The sequence below is a fragment of the Astatotilapia calliptera genome, chromosome 20 (genome assembly GCF_900246225.1).
Source record: "Astatotilapia calliptera chromosome 20, fAstCal1.2, whole genome shotgun sequence".
In the NCBI taxonomy this organism is placed as follows: Eukaryota; Metazoa; Chordata; class Actinopteri; order Cichliformes; family Cichlidae; genus Astatotilapia; species Astatotilapia calliptera.
The window spans coordinates 27,543,476-27,563,305 of NC_039321.1; the positions used below are offsets into that span (position 1 = coordinate 27,543,476).

Here is a 19,830-nt window from a genome sequence, read left to right on the forward strand (position 1 = left end):
TGGGGGGGGGGGGGGGGGGGGGGGGGGGGGATAAAGGGGAGAGGAGACATGAGCAAATGAGAACCCAATGAATTTTGGGGCAGTTCTTTAGAGGTGGAGTGAATAGGGCATAGGTGGGTTCGATTTGACGGAAGACGTGTCCCTCTAACTCGGCAGGGAACAGCATGCTCTCGTTGGGGATTGAAAGCATTTTCATAATGGAAAGGGACGCTTTGTGCAGTGGGGTGCAGTGGACTTTTTAGCTTTACAGGCCAACACTGTAAAGCCAAAAGTCAAAAGTCCACTGCACCCTCACTGGAAATGCTGTTTGTAGCAAAGATAGAGTGCATTTGACCAATTCAATGTGAAAGATGCACTCATCAATACATTGCTTTTACACAGATGTTTGCCTTCTTCGCTTGCAACCTATTTGATGGAAAATAGGTAACAAGAACACAGCGCTAACCTCAGTAAGAACATCCTGTGAATGTGTCTGTTATGATGGGCGTCCTATCCGACCAAGATTCTGTGTGGCACACAGAGGTGTGGCAAGAGCAGACGTTTTGCTTTTAGTTGATAAGTAACATACCTGATTTGACTTTCTGTGTCCTGCACTTTAAGTTTCACAGTTTCCCTTCTGTCATTAACAGGCTTATCCAACACGCACTGCATAGATTTGATTGTTCATTATTTGTGTTTCCTCAGGCTGGAAAAGATGCATTTTCCAGGCGGAGGTCACATAAAAAGTCAAGAATTATTTCAGTTTTTTTCAGGTATGGATGAGGTATTTACTAGATTAATGATGTTATAGACTCAAGATTAAATGAATGAATGATTAAATTAGTGATCTTTGCGCACAGCATAATGTCAAACCTGCGATTAGTGAGCCTCGGCATCTGATCTTTCACTCCAATGATCCTAGCTACAGTCACCATCAGTAACTAAGAGAACACTGTTCTGTGAATGCAGACTTAGTAAATAACAATATTTAGTTATAGAAGACCTAAAAGTACTATAGGTTAGTGAAAAACAGTCATCCGGTCCAAAAGTGTTCTATAGCTGCATTAGTGAGAAAGACAACTCAGATTATTTAAAACCTTTAAACGTGCTAGATCAACCTTTAACCTTGTTCCCTATTAATTATCTCGCATTAAGTTTCTTCTTATAGATTTATCACCTCGTGTGCAGCTTGGGACCTGAGACTTGCTTGTTTATAATTCCACTTAAAAGTAAAAGGCATGCCCTTGTATGCAAAACCTGTGAAAATAAAAAATAGTGATGGACATAGTTGTGGTCACCTGTGCTACTTTTCATATGCACACAGGGCTTTGGAACCACACCGGAATCGCCCCTGGACCGGAGATGCAAAGTCCTATTCATAGTCTCCAGGTGATCAGCAGAGGAACAAGTCAACCACTTCATCATAACATGTTTTATTTGGAGTACTCCAGTCAACATAAAGTGTTAACAAAGCACAAGTATTAGTAATTAGGCCTGTTCACTGCCAGTGACATACTTTTGTGTGGATTATGCATCGATAGCTGAACTTTTTTTTCTCCTGGGAGATTAAATGGGAGTTTACATCTCCTAGGAGATTACATAAACTACGACTTTGCTAAAACTCACAAAAAAGTTCATTTAATTATACTTCGTTTATTATTGCTTGGTGACACTGTCTTTATGACTTTTGGTCCCATCAATCAAAATAACCCATATCATCCAGCAGTCTTGCTTCTACATCAGGAATAGTGAGATTATGGAGCAAGCCTTTGACTTGCAGTCGTATTATAGTGAGGAAAAAACAGGGTGGTCTTACCTTGTGTAGCTGCAAGCCAGTCCTTATCTTCACTTCGCAGGCCGGTTGCATTGCGCCGCTCACTTCAACTCAGCACCGCTGCGAAGTGAAGAGAAGGGTCGCTCAAACAGATGTGAAAATTCAGGCAGACATGGGATGGCACTGACACGAGATTATATCTCTTATCCACCAGACCAAAAAAAGAGGCCCGAACCTGGACTGACGCAATCTAGGTGAAACTCTCTTAACCCCGAAATAACTTTCATGGGTCAACGAGGATACCGGTCTGTTTTTGGACAGTTATATTTCTGTCCGTGTCTGAGCTTTGTGTGTGGGAGAACATAGATCTTTACCAATAAAAGAAAAATCCGGTTAAAATGTAATCCGAACATTTCGTTTACTCATCTGAGGAATAAGTAAGTTGAAACGTGTTTGCAGTTAAAGAAAAAGCTGCTCGTACCTTTGATTTCCCCCTGCCGTCGACTTGCTTCTGTCCCGCTTTGAACTAGTTTGTTTTGACGCGTAATTTGGGGTTTTCTCGCTCAGAGCTTCTGCGCCCATGAAAGACGTGCGCGTCACCATTGAGGGACTTCTCGGCACAGAGAGACTGCTGCGGGACGTTTTTCTCCGGGGATGATCGTGCCATAACTTTGCCTCTATGCCCCTGACCCTCTAAGTTGCATCTCACATCTCAGCCTCAGCATCGCTCTCTGTGCCGAGGAGCTGCAGAGGGCAAAGCCTTCGCGGAGGAGAACCACGTGACTGTAGCACCAATGAGCCCCAATCTGAAAGCTCGGAGACTAGGAAGGAAAAAAAAATCCCCTCTGCGGTCAGAACCTTAGAGCGAGGCAGACTTTACTCACATTACACGGTCTAGTATGTGAATAGGAGACCATGTGCTATAGAAAGCAGGATAGGCGGGAACTATATCTAAAAATAGGCCATCTGCAAGCAATATTACAAAATCAGTGCAAGTTCTTACAGAGAGGAGAGCACCCAGATGATACCTGTTCCCACCTGCACCTACTCTCAAAACGACTGGGGCTTTATAGCAGCTCCGTTTAATGATTGCAAACACTGAAACCAGTTTGTTCTCACCTCTGCAGCAAATATCATCCAGCTTCCAAGAAAATGGCTCAACCATGTAAGACTGAGCAAAGGAGAAAACAATGAATACTTAACACACATTAGGCAATCTCAAAGTCAAGTTAAAGTTTATTAGGGGTTGTTACTCTGTGTACGACAGCCTTGAAATCAAAAAGACACAGGAACAGAGAGCGTTGATATAACAAAGCACGGAGCTGGTTTTGGAAACGATATCAAAGTAACAGTATTACTTTCAGATCAGCATTTACCATTCAATTTAAAGAACAAGCATCTTCTTATTGAAATATGGAGTCTGAATATACAGAAGCAGCAAATCAGTTTTTGGATTGCGTGAATAAACTTAATGTGCATACACTTCTTTACAAAAAGAGAGAAAAAAAAAAATCCTCAGCGAGTCGGTTGTCTTCAAGATGCAATCTTATGAACTGCTACTGTGATGGTCCCGTGACTCCTCACCAGAATGTTCCTAAAGAACAAATAAAGATAAAAAAAAATGTAGAAACTCTGAGCTGATAAACAAAAACTGTACTGACAAACAGGGATTAGTCAAAGGTGACAAAGTTCAGGAAATGCTCTGTTTTTCTCTATGACATGTTTTCACCTTTGACTGATAAATCTTTTTCAACCTGTCAGTCGTACACTGCTAATCTGATGATCAGTATGAGCAATCAATCAATGATTATTACTCAAAAAAAATTTTTTGTCATCATCATTACCACAAATTTCAGTAAATGAGGTAAACTAGCACAGAAAGAAAGCACCACTTCCTAGATTTCATCACAAAACCACAAATTTGTTCTTATCAAGTGGTTACAAATGATCAAACTCTAGAAATAATCAGAACAAAATAAATAACCACCTTTAAAAAGGAAACAGTTAAAAAACAATAACAACAAAAAACAGGCTCATCCATTGTCTCTATCCTATCACTTTAAAGTCTTAATTTTATTTTTAATAACTTCTCCTTTATGGTCACAAGTATTTTGAGAGCTGATGTTAATGGTACACCAGAAGGGGGCAGCAGAGCTGCAAAAATAAAGTCTTTTTGTCAAGCCTGTGATCAGTTAGAGAAATTAATCATTTGATTTTGGCCTGTTTTCAGATGTTTTTTGGAGGTACTGAAGATATGTTTAGCCTACTTTAGAGTTCAGAAATGTAGAATTATTGTAGAGACACTAACACTGCCCTCGATGTAATAAAGGCCTGAGTGTGTCATAAACTTAGGAGTAGATTTCTAGGAGACTTTCCCCCACTTGAGCTGTGAAAGTAAGACAAAGAGAAGTTAATGTTGAGTGGAAATTCCCCAGGTGAGACCTGGGTGGCGGTCTCAGTGTTTGTAATATGTTAACTCTGTGTTCTCTGTTGTGTAGAGGAATTTGGTGTAGCTTAGGTGAGGAGATTACTTTTATGACCGGCAGGAAGTCACGTACACAAATACACACACACACACAGTGCTTTGACTGTTATGACGCACCCACACCTACATGCACAGTCACTCACGTGCACTCACATAGACACACAGGTACGCGGGCACACAGGCACTCACATGCTCGTGCATACACACACAGACACAGAGTTTGCAGCACACCATGGTGGTTTTATGATGGAGTCGCTTCTACAAAACTGTGTTTCACAGACAAAGGAGTGAAGATCTGCAGAGGGACACCGGCCTTGCACGTCCTCCCTTCTAGAAGATGCATGCTTAACTGAAGATGAATGAAGATGAATAAAGGTTTTGTGAAAATGACTACTGAGTTCCGGTGCCGTCTCTGGATGCCCGAGGAATAAAAAGAACTGGGGTGAAACTGATTTCGTAACAGTACTCATCTCCCTGCATATTAATCAGTGCAATGCTTGAATTCACTGAGATGGAGAAAAAAAGGAGAGATGAAAGTCAGTCAAACAAAAACCAAAAAGACAAAAGTCGTGTCAGTGCTCACCCCGACTCGGACTCCAGGCATACGGTTGGAGTGTCTGTTGGGTCTTTTGTGAGAGCTGCAGCTTGTTTGGCCAAAACGGACACAACACCGCCATGTTCATCAGACAGGGACCCGCGGCCTGGAAATAAAAGACTTTTTTTTAGAAGAAAAAAAAACACTCAAACCAGTGTTGATTAATTTCTCTTTAAGGTCATCGTGCATCTAACAAACTCATGTTGTCTAGCTTCTAGCTGAGGAGCCAAACCAACATTTTTTGATTTTAACACATTTCTTTGTTGATAAGGAAAACCAGGCTACACCTGAAGGAACAAATCCACGGTTTTGGACAAGCACACTAACTTCACTGCGTTTCCAGACCTACTCTTAGCAACAATCCAGAAAGTTTCTGCACCTGGTCAAGAAAACCCTGGAAAACACAATTTGCTGTTTCTGCACTTCAGTTTTTGTAAGATGAACAAAAATGAACATTTTACAGCATTATGTGGATAATTAGTTGGATTTGTCTGTAGATTTTGTTACGTTAGGACAGACAGTCTGTATGTAAGTTGAGTGGCTGCTACTTTACTACGCAGACATGAGAGTGCTGTGAATCTACTGAACTAAAATGTAGGAAGAAGTCAAATCAATACAGAAAGCTGTCAGAGAGTCAGACAGCAAAATTGTTTGGCCAGTAAGATTTTATTCATAATATTTTAATGAACTTCTTTTGAAGCATATACTTCAAATACACACAACTATCACACAGTGGACATTCCATCGCAGTGAAAAGTGAGCCTGTGAGTAGAGAGTCTACTTGTATTTCAATGATATGAAAGTCTGTTGGTCAAATGTAATAAAATCCGCAAATGCTGATAAAGCAGCACATAATCTGGTGTAAGTGATAACCCTTCCAGCTGAGTTATACCACTATCAATATGCTAATTATGTTTTTGAATGAAAGATACACGACACACAATTTGTTATTAAAGAGCAGCAATTTTTTGTATCAGAGAAAATCTAGTAAAACGTTTACATTTACAGTGGTCCCTCGCTATAACGCGGTTCACCTTTTGCAGCTTTGCTGTTTCGCAGATTTTTTTTGTGCAATTTTGCATGGTTTTTATTTTATTTATTTATTTTTACAGCGCGTTGTGTTCTGCGTCCTGATTGGCTGTAGACCATTGTCAATCAATCGTTCAGCTTGTCAAATTTACATAAATCTTCAATCGCTAGCAGTGTGACTCTGAAGTGCTGTACTGTATGTTTGTATGTTTTCTCCCCAACAAACACAACAATGTCAACGAAACGTTTTGCACCGTCAAGGGCGACCGCGGGTGCCTTTGGTTTCATTCTATAATACTGGAGATTATTTTTTATAATTATTATAGATGAAGTTGGCTACTTCGCGGATTTAACCTATCGCGTGTTATTTTTAGAACGTAACCCCCATGATAAACGAGGGACCACTGTACATTTGAAAAATACCATCTGTAACATTTATACCCATGTTTGGATGATTTTTACAGGAACTACATCAAAGTTAATCAAGGGATCACTAAAACATTTATTAATCCTTGATAGAGCAAGCATAGGAGCAGGCTGCTGACTCTCAGTCATGTAAAAAAAGAATGTTTTCACGGGACTCGGTGGAGCACACTGCAGCCATCTTGTTCATGATGTTTAACATTTAACACATTTACCATGAGACATCCACTCATGGGAAGATTGTGGCATTGTGTGTTAACACACACCTGAATCCTGCAGACCACCAAATTCCCAAAATTTCAGCTTTCATAATTAATTGTCTTTCATTCTCACTTGACTTATATGCAGAATGAAAATTAATTCTCCATCAACATAGTTAAAGTTTTTTAATTATTGTATTTTATTATTGTATTAGAATAATGTATTAGTAGTGGATGGTTTAAAAACAACTTAGAACTTATTATTCTAAAACTAATGATTACATTTGACTACAAATACAGTATGTACAATGCTAATACTCAGATCAGTATACAATATAGTTTTACTACAATTTTAAGTTGAGAAGCTTCTATTCTTTTTGAATATTTTTTCCCTTCATAATGATGTAAGTGCGTCTTTCTGTTTCATGCAGTGACAAACGTCACTAACCCATTATGATCAATGCTTTAGGTAGAAATTTTAGTATGGCCGTTGAGCTTCAACAATTAACAGATTGCAGGTAAAAAAAAAAAAATCCCCACATTTCCAAAGAAATGCCCACAACCTTTTTATTATGAAGGAGCTTAACGTGGATTTTTTTTTAATTAATACTTGTGTTTTTACTTTGTTTATTTGAATTATTCTTTTGCTCTTGAATCTGTTTTATATTGTCTTATGTATTACTTTAAATGCTTATTTGTAGACCAGTATTGATCAATAAGAACTTAATGTTTTCGTGAAAACAACACCACTCGGTACTCTCTCTCCCATCCAAAGCGTAATGACTTATGGCTAAATAACCCATAACTTTGAGCATCTGAGCAGTGACACCAGTGCACTTTGACAAGTAAAAGGCCAGTTAACGTGAACTAGTTTGGGGTTTCCTCACTTACAGCCCAGGTTGTGTCCTTGTTGATCCGTGCAGAGCACACCAACCACTGCTGGATTCTTCATGCTGCCACAAACAAACACACAGAAGGAGCGAAAGTCGCTTTAAAGGTCACAAAACCGTAAAACATATACTCAGTGCTAGAGTGGTTTTAACTTACGTATCATCGAGATGCTGTTCGAGGGTCGACTCCATTCTTATCAATCGGGAATAACTTAAATCGAAGTTTGCTCAATGAAGCTGTATTTTTGTTGTTGTCTGCTACCTCAACGTTTCCGGGTAGAGTCAGCTGACTGTCACATGAACTAAGGGTCCATATGAGGACCAAAATATGCCAAGCGCGGAAATATACAATAGTATTGTAGGACCAAGTGAGTCATGCGCATTGAAATAAAGCGTTTCGTTTTCGATTTAATGATGAATGATGCATCAAAATACATTCCCTCATTCATTCATTTATTGGACATTCAGGCATTAATAAAGTCAATAATTATTTGATAATTCAATCGAAAATAAAAGGACTGATCATAAATAAATATTTCTAAATGAACTATAAATCCATTAATTTAATAAATATTTAAAATAAAATGGCATTAAACTAACAAATAAAAACTTAATAAAAAAAATTTTTTAATGCCAAATTTAAAAACTATTTTTTCAAAACCCTTTTGAAAAAATGCAATTTTTAAAAGAGACATCACTAAATGGATTTAAAAAATCAATTACAAATACAAATGTATTTCTGACATTTAAAATGATGATTCACACTCCCCAGTTTAAAATCTATTGCCTGCTTGCATTCGCCTTTTCTGTTTTCTATGGGGTTAACTTCCATATTATCTAATTCATAATATATTGGCCGTTCTTACGTTCATATAAAGCACAGAGTTTGTGACTAGATAGATCGATATTTGCTAATACACTTTTGTAACTTCCATATTTACACCCTAGAGAATTAATTGTGCAGGAAAATCCCCGTAGATCAGCAGTTTCTGAAAAACTCAGAACAGCTCACCTTTGTTCTCCATTCTGATACTCAGTTTGAATTTCAAAATGTCATCTCGACTATCTCAATGCCTAAATAAAGAGTCATCAAACTTGCATATTTAATGAAGTGGCCAGTGAGTGTATGTCACAGTTTTGTGTGCAATGAAGCCAGAATGCAGGACACAACACAGAGGAGTCAATAGAAAGCTGATAATAAGTCCAAAAGCACAAAGTACAAAGAATACAAGGAGACCTGAAGACAACAAAAGCACATGCACAGGGAACAAAACACCAACATGACAAAGATGAAAGTAATCAAGACAATTCAACAGACAGAAAATACGATTCAAAAACAGGAAATCAGAGAGAAATAAATCACACTAAAGCAGGAAACAATCCAAAAGCTACAAATAAACACAGAGACAGGAAAGCTCATATTAAAAATGAAGGGAACACTGGAGAAGGGAACACTGGAGGACACAGAAAGATAAGATGAAGGGAATAACAGAGGCAAGCACAGAAGGAAGTTAACGCATGAGAAATAACTCAAACTAGGAACTGAAGCTAAATAAAGATCATGGATCCAAAACAAGCAGTTTGTTACCCATCTGAAAAGGCATCCAAAACACCATGAAAACTAAACAGTAGCCAGAACTAAAAAAATTTAAAAAAACAAAACAACAACTTTGCATAACATGAATAAACAAACAAACAAAAACCCAAATAGACTCAAATATAAAAAGGAAAAATTCAAAACCCAAACACTGAACAAAAAACAAACAGTGGACAAAACACAGGACCGTAACATTTACATCATGATGAGATTTCATATTCCCCACTCTGCGAAAAGTGTTTGATTCATGAGTATAATATTCAGTACAGTTTTCCGTGTCCCGAGGTCCTCATTCACTGAAGTAACTGTCTACACTAGATAGGTTATGTAATGAAACCTTGCTCCTCTATATTTCATCATTGATCTGTTACTCTCTTCATACCCACCTCCACTAGAAATTGATTTTGGTACTCAGAGGTGTATAAATATAAAATCAGATTAGTTTAGTTTTTCTTCTGAATATATTTATTGATTATTCACTTGCCAATGTATTCCTATGGAGCAGTCACTCGACACCCACAAATAAGCTGAGGTTGCCTAAAACAACTCCAATGTCGAAGGTGCTCCTCGGTACTGAGAAGCAAAATCACCCCTTCAAACACAATCTTCACCATCCATGTAACATAACAGAATGACTCAGCATAATAAATACAAGGACGGTAACAATGGCTTTTATTGCATGTAAAATATAGCAATAATACTTTGGGTTTAAAACAGAAATCTTGTTTCTTGTACCCTCTTGATGGCAGATTTTGTTAATGCAATTTCTTTAGAAGTTAGTGTGAGGCCTCTGGGCACACCTCCACATGATTTCTGCTGCCTGTCCCAGGATGGCTTGGCTTCAGTGCTCCTGCTGACAGGGCAAAAATGGGTGAATGTAATTATATGGCCACTGCATTGGAGGAATCCATCACCTGTGCAGCAGCAGGGTAATGTCCTGCTGAGTAACCCAAGGGGTGCTCTCCCCCTCCCTCCTTCCCTCTAATTTTTTTCTGTCTTTGGCTCTCGTCTTCTCTCGCTCATATTTCTCTTTTCGCAACTTAAATCACAGTCTGCCCGTTTTCTCTGACAACCAGCTGCTCATCACTGTCCAAGCAGTCACGTACTCACAGACGCATGTAAAAGTATAAGTCTGTGCATAAGGAACAATTTTCAGCCTGCTTTTTATGCCATACATGCATGCTCATGTATCATGTACACATCACATACACACAGTAACTCCTGCTATCTTCATGAGGACAGCCAATAAAATACTAAATCCATAAGCCCATTGCTGTAACCTTAGCCGTCACAGCAAAGCCAGTCACTCTAACCTTACTGAATTCTCAATGAAACCCTAAATCTAAGTCTTTTCCCTAATTTCAAATTAAAATTTGTCCTCCAAAGATAGTAGAACAGGCCTGCACACACACACACACACACACACACACACACATACACAAACACACACACACACAGGAAATCTTTAATCTTGTACAACCAGAGGTTGGTATAAATCCAGTTATTCGTGACCTATACATTAGAGCTGCAGTAAATCTGCAAATGAGCTGGATCTGAAATAGAGACCTGACTCAGAGTCGATGTATCACTGCGATCCTCACTACCATAATTCAGAGACATTAAGACTCATTATTCCTATTCTCGTATCACTTTAGTGGCACTGTAGCTTCGACGTCTCAGTGAGGAGTGGTGCGAGGTTTTAATCATTCATTTAAACCTCTTTAAAACACATAGCATCATGACACACACCATACAGCAGGGGTCGGCAACCCTAGGCACGCGTGCCACAGTTGGCACGCGAAAGGGTTAACTGATGGCACGAGTATTCTCATTGTGCTGACTTTTTACAATCAGTTACAGTAACTCGTACTGCGTACTAGCTAGCATGACGGAGTTTCTATACAGCTGGGTGGGTGCTATGATGTTACTGATGTTGAACTTTATTTTATTCATAAGGTTAGTTAGTAGAGTTGCCAACTGTCCAGTAAAAAGACGAATCGTCCGTATTCAGAGAAATTATTACGTGTTTCGTATTGAGCTGAGAAGGGATGCAGTTTGTCCCGGACTTCAGCTACAATGAAAAAGACACAAAGCTGGAGTTATTCTGTGTCTTTACGCTGCAGCTGCCTCTTCTCCTCTCATTCTCTGCCCCTCCCTCTCCTGTTGCTACTTCAATTATGAAACTGATCAATGATCAGCTGATCGGCTTTTCTCTCTTGTTTGTTTATCGCCCACTTTGTGCCAGAAAGAGGAAACCGCCGGATGTCGCGCTAAACAACAGCAGCGCGTTTAAGCTTGATCAGCTGTTGTTAGAATGTATTTAATATTACTTTCTAGTATCAGCTGATGTTTGCTGGAGCCACAGCTGTAAAGCTGCTGGTCATGATGTCGGTTTGGTTATCTGGTGAGAGGGAAACATGAAGAGGAAACCAGGAGATGTCCTTACTGAATCATCAGGGCTGTGATGGAGAAACAGGTTTAACTTTTAGGTGACATGACTGAGTTGAAGGGAAGTTATGAACTGTTTCTGAGAGACAAATAACACCAGGATCCTTTTTTATGTAGCTGACAGCTGGTAACTGTGCAGGGGCGGGTTTAGCAAAGTTTTGCCAGGGGGGCAGGTAGGGCACTAACAGGGAGAGGGGGGCACAAAGAAATACTTTCTTATTCTCATTTAAAATGTCTGTTATTAAATAATTATCTGAATCTTACAACCAAAGTTTTTATCTGACGTAAAATATATAGAAATCATATATATACCAACAAGACTGTACATCACTGTCACAACAGCGTTTGTTTTCATTTAAAGGCTTAATGGCTTTAATACCTGGTGGGCCGGTCTCTAGTCAAAATGCCCGGGACGATTTTTGTCCCAGTCCAGCCCTGGGCACGACACGCAGTGAATTAATATGAGAAGGTGCATTAAAAAATAAATGGCCGCGTCAGCGGTGCACATCGCAAATTAGCTCTCATAGACACATTAGTTGTGCTGCTTCTTCATGACGGTATCTTAGCTAACAACCCCAACTTAGCCTACTGGTGAGAGGGTCGTTGTTAGCTTTCCATATTCCGACATTTCAAAAGCTTCAGGAGCTGTCCGCTCAGCACAGCATCAGCACCACGGAAATACACGGATACATCCGTAGGCTTGAGACACAAGGCGTTTTTGGGACTTTCAGGTGTATGGACCAATTTTTTTTTTCTGATCAAACCAGAAATCTTTAATGAGCAGCTGGATTTGTCTCACATTAACTGGCTGAGTTAATGCCAGTTAATGCAACATCGAAGCAGCTGGAATCCACAGCTGTGCGTGTTCATGGAGCTGCATTTTCACCTGCTGGACATCACTACCTGACAGGTTTAACTGTCTTCAGAACATTGCAGAGGCCTTATTGACAGTATTTGACTCTACATATCTGTGTGAGCGGATTTTCTCTCACATGAGTCCTCAGGCAGCCGTCTGAATGCTGGACACTCGGAGACCTGTGTCTCTGAGTGGGAGACCAGAGATCACATTTTCCCTGTATTAACAGACATGCCATATTGGCCCAGTTTATTGTTCTTATCATTGTTGTGAGGAGACCATAAATAGCATTTGCATTTTCTGTTGTACAGTTCATTTGCTGTCATGGATAAAAAGTCTTTTTTTGTTTCAAAATAGCTGATAACTATTCACTGATAGCTGCCAACATCTGCGAACAAATATAATTCTATAAAGTGGTTCTATATAGTGCGTAACTGTTCATATAGAGCGTTATTAAATTTATTGCTAATGGAATCATATGGCACACTGACTTCTGAGGAAATTTTAAATGGCACTCGTCATCAGAAAGGTTGCCTACCCCTGCCATACAGTAATGTGATAAATAAGAAATATTGCGTTCTTGTTTCTGTTTTACCAGAAGACCAACCCACAAGTCAGTAATGTGGTAATGTCAGTAAACTCATTAGATGGCTTTGATTTTTATTTGTTTTGTCTTGATCACTTCTGATTGACAAATAGCTCAGGACTTGTGCCCTTTCTTCCACAGACATGTCAGATTTATTTTAGTTTGTCAACTCCTGAATTGGTTCTTTTGTTTTTGCTAGCTTGGTGGAAACTCTTACAGCTCCGGTCCAGAGACGATGTAGTCGAACCCTAAAGTGAGTCTTCGTAAGCCATCATCTGGATAGGTGAGATGACAGAGCTTCTGAGTGGACAGGCAGAAGGGGTGTAAGGGGGATTTTTCTGGCATGAGGAGGGAGGAAAGAAGAGAGGGAGGGGAGAGTGTTGGGTGGGGGGGGGTCACAGGTGGATAAAGAGAAGGAGAAAGGGAGGCTGCCTTCTCTAAGGAGTTGAGTAAACGTTGAGGAGTGGCTGAAGAGTCGGGGAACCAGCTTGACGTGCCACAGAGACAGTTCACAGTTGTTGTGTGGTGCTGGGGGTGCTGAGAGAGTCTAGTTCTCTTGTTGCTGTCATGGGTTTCAGGGAGGTGCTGCTGTCCTTCCTCCTGTTGTCTGTTGGGAGCTGGTGCAGAGGAGCTGTTATCACAGGGGTAAGATGGAAATTTCTAATGGAGCAACTCAATGTTAAGGTTTTTGATTTATCAGACTAAAGCAATATTTTAATCAACTCATCAATCTGTGTGTTGTCATATTGAAAGTGCATTTTACATTGTGTCTATCATAACTGTAACTGTTGCTTCAGTTCAGTGCCCCATTCCACTTGGAATGGGGCACTAGTATATTCAAATAATTTTTTAAAAAATCAAGAAAAATATTTAAAATGTCTGTTTCTATCATTATATTTTCATCATCACAAAATCCTTTTATATGTATATATATATATATATATATATATATATATATATATATATATATATATATATATATATATATATATATATATATATATATATATATATAAATTTTTAGTTTTATTTTAAATTATTTTAACTTACATTTTTGTGTGTGGATGAAAACTGAACACATCACTTCTCTGGATAATATTGTTAAATTTCATTACAAATGACTAATGACAGATCATATCCTCCCCCGCTTGAAGTTAACTGGAAAAATCAGAGGAAATTATCTCAGCCCCCTGAATGCTATTCATTTGTAAATGGGTTAGGGAGAGGACAGGGAATAAATCAAATGGATTTCACTCGCCAAACATGGGAGGGTATCTCTATTACAATAAGTAAAAGTTATATATATGAAAAGATAAACTCTATATCTATTACCATATATGAAGATGAAACTGATTTACTGGCAACAATAGAATTGCTTTTATTACTTTTTGTCTAGACCTCTGCCACCTTGTCCTTCTATCTTTCCTGCAGGCTTGTGAGAGAGATGTGCAGTGTGGTTTTGGCCTTTGCTGTGCTGTCAGTCTATGGCTGAGGGGTCTGAGGATGTGTGTCCCAAGAGGTGTGGAAGGGGATGAGTGCCACCCCTTTAGCCACAAGGTGGGGATAAATGTGATGTCAGTTATAATAATCTTCCAGTGTTACACACACATACGCGCACATAGGCACACACACACGTTTATCCTTCTTTCCTGTTTTAAGAAATTCTGATTGCTGTCAAGCTGGCTGAAGCCTTAGAAAAGCTGCTGATAAGTGCAGGGGGTATTGATTCTACTCAGCAGATCTGAGCCATATATCTCTTTGATTATCTGGAACAGGCAACGATTACTTCTACTAACACCACATCCATCTCTGAAACTCAGACTGATTAAGAGAAGCTTTAGGGCCTGCAGTTCCAGTTGTCAGCTCATAAAGGATTTAAGCTGTCAGATTACCCCAAAGCTACATTCCCTTTCCCCTTTTTCACGCTTCCAGGTACCCTATCCAGGGAAAAGGCAACATCACACCTGCCCCTGTCTCCCCCACTTGGTGTGCACCAGGTATGCTGACAGCAAGTACAGGTGTACTGAGGACTTCAAAAACATGGACTTTTAACGGACGAGAGAACACCCAGAATGATGCAAGCACAACAGCAAACAGAGTGGAAATCTGAACGGCCTGCGGATCAAAATCTTCTTCAGTGACTTTATTCTTCATTTGTGTACTCTATGCACTAAAATGTATAGGTTCTACTGATGCACACAACAAGCACATAAAAAGAAACAGGGAAGTGTAACCAACAAGATCTACAATAAACATGAGACAGCTTTAATTTAACAAGCCAAATGTTACCCCGAGAGTTATTTGTGAACCTTTAGCACATCTGCTGTTTCTTTCATGCTCATTTTATATTAATTTATCATGAGACGTGTTCGAGTATTACTGTCAATAAACATATACATAAAGTTGTGTTTTATAGAGGGCTCAGTTAATATTGTTGCATAAAACATTATGTTCAGTATGGAATGGAAATGTCAACTGGTTTTAATCACGGTGTGATAACGGTCATAAACAGAATCTTAGTGCAAATACTTTCACACGCAAACTGACCTTGTATAATATATTTGATTAGTGCATACGTGAGTCAAGGTGAAATTCCCTCATGTTAAATCGTTAGTAGTTCTTTGTTTCTTCTGTCTTAAATTGAAATGTACCGTGTCCAGTGTGAAATCATGACCTGACACGTGGACTTCAAAAGCTTTAACTAATAAAAAATTAATAACAGGAAAACATTAAGGGAAAAAGTAGTATAGATCACCAGAGATGTTATGAACTGGGAGTATTACCCTGCAGCTGTGAGGTACTTGTGCTGTCCTTTACTTACTCTACTTGGTCTTTATATTTATACTCCACTGCATCTGTGTAAAATATTGTCCTTTGTACTTATATTTATTTGACATCTGCAGTAACTACTTACTTTTTAGGTCGAGTTACCACATAGAAAACATTTATAATGCTCATCAAATACAGCTCACCGTTACAGTATATAAAGAGCTGCAGCCTTAGCTACAGCATAAAACACCACTTATACATAAATGCACAGCAAATAATAATAAACCAGAATAAATTCAAAGACTAGCCACTTACATCATTTGTTTAATGTAGGATTACATTTTGCTAACTGTAATTGAGTATGTTTTGATTGGAGTACTATAATTGCTACTTCTATTGGGTGTGAATACTTTATGCTACCAATTTGTTAAATGTTACTGCAGCGTAGTACAGAAAAACAGCTATTGTTTTTCAGTGAACTTATGAAAATTGAGAAAAAGTGTTTGTCTAAATCTTAAACCTAACCCTAATTTCAGTTTATTAAGTCAAAACTTTGAGATAATAATGAGAAATTTTGACTTATGGATGGCAAAATAAGCAAATAAATACAGTGGTGGAAACAAGTTTCTGTAATTTACGGCTCACACTTTCACATGATTACATCTTTGCTTGTCCTACCTTTGTTTTATTGTTATCAGATAAACCTTTCCAAGTAATTCAAGCTCACATCTTTGGAAACCTTGAGGAAAGTTTGCATACTGGTATTAAGTAGAAGGTCTGGACATCATATCTCCTGAACTGCACACCAACACATTGGTGTACCTGTTTAGCACTTACAGTGTATTTAAATGATGTGACAAATAATAAAGTCAATCCTTTGGAAGTTAGTTGTCATTTTCAGTAGATACCCTGTAAATACAAGTTTGACTTTTAGAGTTGCAACTTTTAAGTTCATACAAAACATTTTTTTTACAATCTTCCTGAACACTTTCAGTGTTCACAAGCTTAATGGGATATTTGTCCCCAGATAAGAGTCTGTTTTCTAAATCATATGCTTCTTATCACCATCTTTCATATCAGCTTATAGGAAAGGGCATTTCGGAAAAACAACCTTGATTAGTTGTATATAAGGGCTGGCCTCAGCAACTGGACGTTCACTCATCTGAGTCTACCTGTAGAGACAGCAACATGATGAAGTGGCTGGTCGTTTTGACTGCCCTCGTGGCTTTCGCTGAATGTCTCCATAAGTAAGTCTGACTTGATTGGTTGTTTCTTTATTTGTTTTATGTATTTGACATTAAATACATAAAAAATTGTGAAACTCTCCGTGTTCCTATGAGGAGATCTAAAGGTCCTCCTGCTCACCTGAATATCGCACAGACATTTCTCCAGCTGTAAAGTTCAGGCCTGCCTTGCTCATTGCATGACTTTCTGCTCACATTGCTACATGTAGGATGCCCCTGATTAAGGGAAAATCTGCCAGGCAAACCCTCAAAGAGAAAGGGTTGTGGGAGGAGTACAGGAAGAGTCACCCATACAACCCAGCAGCCAAGTTCTACAGCAGTGGCACCGAGTCCATGACCAATGACGCTGACGTAAGCCCAGATTAGTAAAAAGCTTTAGATTTTGTTCATGTCGTTGAAAACATACCTTGCTTTACTTTTTCAAAATTGTCTTTTTAAATCTGAATCTGCATCTGTGTACTTGTTCCTTCTTTATCTGTCCCTCTAGTTGTCCTACTATGGTACGATCTCCATTGGAACCCCTCCTCAGTCCTTCTCTGTTATTTTTGACACTGGCTCCTCCAACTTGTGGGTCCCTTCAGTGTATTGCAACAGTTCAGCCTGTGGTGAGTGCCACTATGATGACTGCCGAAGCTCAGACAACATGGTACAACCTGGCCAGTATGGTTGGAACATACAGAAATGTGTACTTCTGTTATTAGATACTGTTCAAAAATATCCCTTTTTCATTTTAGGCTCTTTTTCATTCATGAATTTTATCCATAATGTAACTTTTTTCCAGCAGAAAATATGCTCTTAACTCGTGAGGCGAAATCAATATACAAGCCTAGATGAACTTGACCGCTAGCAACACTGGAATCCTTCGAGCATTAGTAGAAGTCATTTAGCAATAATAACAGAGCAGCACAGTTTGATTATCACAGTGACTTGAGATTTCTGCAGTATTTGCACTTGCAACTCTGATTCTCCACATAATGAATTGGTTTACTTTGGTAGCACATTCTTTCTAGCTTGTTCTAGTTGTAACTTTACCAGCAGAACAACACTCATTGCCATCACTGAAATGCTAGACATCCAAGTTGTATAAAATTGCAAAACTTAAAAATGCATTCCTCTGCAGAGAACCACAATCAATTCAACCCATCACAGTCATCCACCTTCCAGTGGGGTGACCAGTCTCTGTCCATCCAGTACGGGACTGGCAGCATGACTGGGTTACTGGGCAGCGACACTGTTGAGGTAACCAAAACCCGTGGAACAAAAAACTTAGTCTATTTAGACTTCAGATGGGCATCTCTTTGTGGTTTGCTGAACTGTGAGTGACAGCTGTTTTGCATGTCCAGGTGGGCGGCATCTCTGTGGCCAAGCAGGTGTTTGGATTGAGTGAGACAGAGGCTTCTTTCATGACTTACATGCAGGCTGATGGGATCTTAGGACTGGCCTTCCAGAGCATCGCCTCTGACAATGTTGTACCAGTTTTTAACAACATGATCACTCAGGGGCTGGTGTCAGAGCCCATTTTCTCAGTCTACCTGAGCGGGTACTGAAATGAAATGGAATTCAGTTGGCTGGAAAATCTTTATTGGGTTTTTCTTTTTGAGTATATTTTGTGAATTTATGATATGATTCTCTCTCTCTCTCTCTCTCTCTCTCTGTGTGTGTGTGTGTGTGTGTGTGTGTGTGTGTGTGTGTGTGTGTGTGTGTAATATCTTAGCAATAGTGAACAGGGCAGCGAGGTGGTCTTTGGTGGTACTGACAGCACCCACTACACTGGAACAATCACCTGGATCCCCCTGTCTTCTGCCACCTACTGGCAGATCAACATGGACAGGTGCCAATAAGTCATCCAAAAGCTGTTTTCTTCATAGCCAACATCTTTGCTTACAGCTTCATATCAGACACAAAAAATCACAAGGTTATAAAACTTCTTGGCTTGACTGTAATTCAACTTTCCACTTCACAGTGTTACCATCAACGGGCAGACTGTAGCCTGCTCTGGCGGGTGCCAGGCCATCATCGACACTGGCACCTCCCAGATTGTTGGTCCAACCACTGACATCAACAATCTGAATAGCTGGGTTGGAGCCTCAACCGACCAGTCAGGAGATGTGAGTCATACCATCGTGACACAAATTTTCCCCTTTTTCTGAACCCAGAGTAAACAGACATTTAAGACCCTGACGTCAGAACTTTGAAATAAAAATAATTAAGTGGGATTCGGATAGCTGCTTCGGTTGGAAAACTGTAAAATACCAATAAACAGATTTTCTTCTGCCTCATGGCCTCTGACTTTGTTCTGCTGACAGGCTATAGTGAACTGCCAGAACATCCCGAGCATGCCCGATGTCACCTTCACTCTCAATGGAAACGCCTTCACAGTCCCTGCATCTGCCTATGTTTCTCAGGTCAGTAAGACCATCCTGCCAACCACAGCACCAAATAATACAATACAATAATGAAGATTTGAAGAAATATATCTTTTCTTTCTCCCCTGTCCACAGAGCTCCTCTGGTTGTATGACTGGCTTTGGTCAGGGTGGCACCATGCAGCTCTGGATCTTGGGAGATGTTTTCATCCGGGAATACTATGCTGTCTTTAATGCCCAGTCCCAGAACATTGGTCTGGCCAAGTCAGCTTAATGACATCAGTAATCTCATAAATACTCCAAGCATGTATTTTAATGGAATGGGAGAGTTTATGCAAACAGGAGTTTGTGGAAAACGTGCATGTGAACATGTTGTAGCTGCCTTTACATTAAACAGATTATAGCAACGCATAGCATTTCTCTGTGTGTGTGTATCTGTGTCGACTGGACTTGCATGGCTATCTACTATTATCGCACATCAGTAGAATAAAGTGTTTCTGTGTTGTGCTGAAATGTCACAGGAACAAGAATCAGTCCAGTGTGTTCTTTTATACACTCGACCTTTTACAAAGGATCTGAAAGTTTTCACT

At 39.4% G+C, this 19,830-nt stretch overlaps 4 protein-coding genes across 5 annotated transcripts in view; 2 read left to right on the top strand and 2 right to left on the bottom strand.

Annotated features, from left to right (window-relative positions):
• Nucleotides 1-2,637, bottom strand: part of slc16a4 (solute carrier family 16 member 4) — a 29,638-nt gene extending 27,001 nt beyond the window's left edge. The window contains exons 1-2 of one of the 2 annotated variants that reach the window (XM_026154254.1): nucleotides 2,235-2,637; nucleotides 1,796-1,873 (exon numbers count right to left, since the gene is read on the bottom strand). The gene's annotated coding sequence lies outside the window, so the exon portion shown is untranslated. The remainder of the gene's footprint in view (nucleotides 1-1,795; nucleotides 1,874-2,234) is intronic. The other variant, XM_026154256.1, reaches the window with a different exon arrangement.
• Nucleotides 2,638-2,971: 334 nt separating this feature from the next.
• Nucleotides 2,972-7,682, bottom strand: lamtor5 (late endosomal/lysosomal adaptor, MAPK and MTOR activator 5). The gene is made up of 4 exons (XM_026154074.1): nucleotides 7,533-7,682; nucleotides 7,377-7,438; nucleotides 4,822-4,939; nucleotides 2,972-3,347 (listed from the first exon to the last, which is right to left on the bottom strand). Exons 1-4 carry the CDS (start codon nucleotides 7,565-7,567, stop codon nucleotides 3,287-3,289), a joined length of 276 nt encoding a protein of 91 aa, XP_026009859.1. The 5' UTR covers nucleotides 7,568-7,682; the 3' UTR covers nucleotides 2,972-3,286.
• A 5,652-nt stretch (nucleotides 7,683-13,334) lies between these two features.
• Nucleotides 13,335-15,029, top strand: prok1 (prokineticin 1). The gene is made up of 3 exons (XM_026155095.1): nucleotides 13,335-13,507; nucleotides 14,294-14,419; nucleotides 14,795-15,029. The coding sequence occupies exons 1-3, from the start codon at nucleotides 13,430-13,432 to the stop codon at nucleotides 14,912-14,914; spliced, it is 324 nt and encodes a 107-aa protein (XP_026010880.1). The 5' UTR covers nucleotides 13,335-13,429; the 3' UTR covers nucleotides 14,915-15,029.
• A 1,790-nt stretch (nucleotides 15,030-16,819) lies between these two features.
• Nucleotides 16,820-19,514, top strand: LOC113013362 (pepsin A-like). Its single transcript, XM_026154204.1, has 9 exons — nucleotides 16,820-16,878; nucleotides 17,085-17,226; nucleotides 17,363-17,480; nucleotides 17,996-18,114; nucleotides 18,219-18,415; nucleotides 18,590-18,706; nucleotides 18,839-18,983; nucleotides 19,182-19,280; nucleotides 19,377-19,514. The coding sequence occupies exons 1-9, from the start codon at nucleotides 16,820-16,822 to the stop codon at nucleotides 19,512-19,514; spliced, it is 1,134 nt and encodes a 377-aa protein (XP_026009989.1).
• Nucleotides 19,515-19,830: the final 316 nt, after the last annotated feature.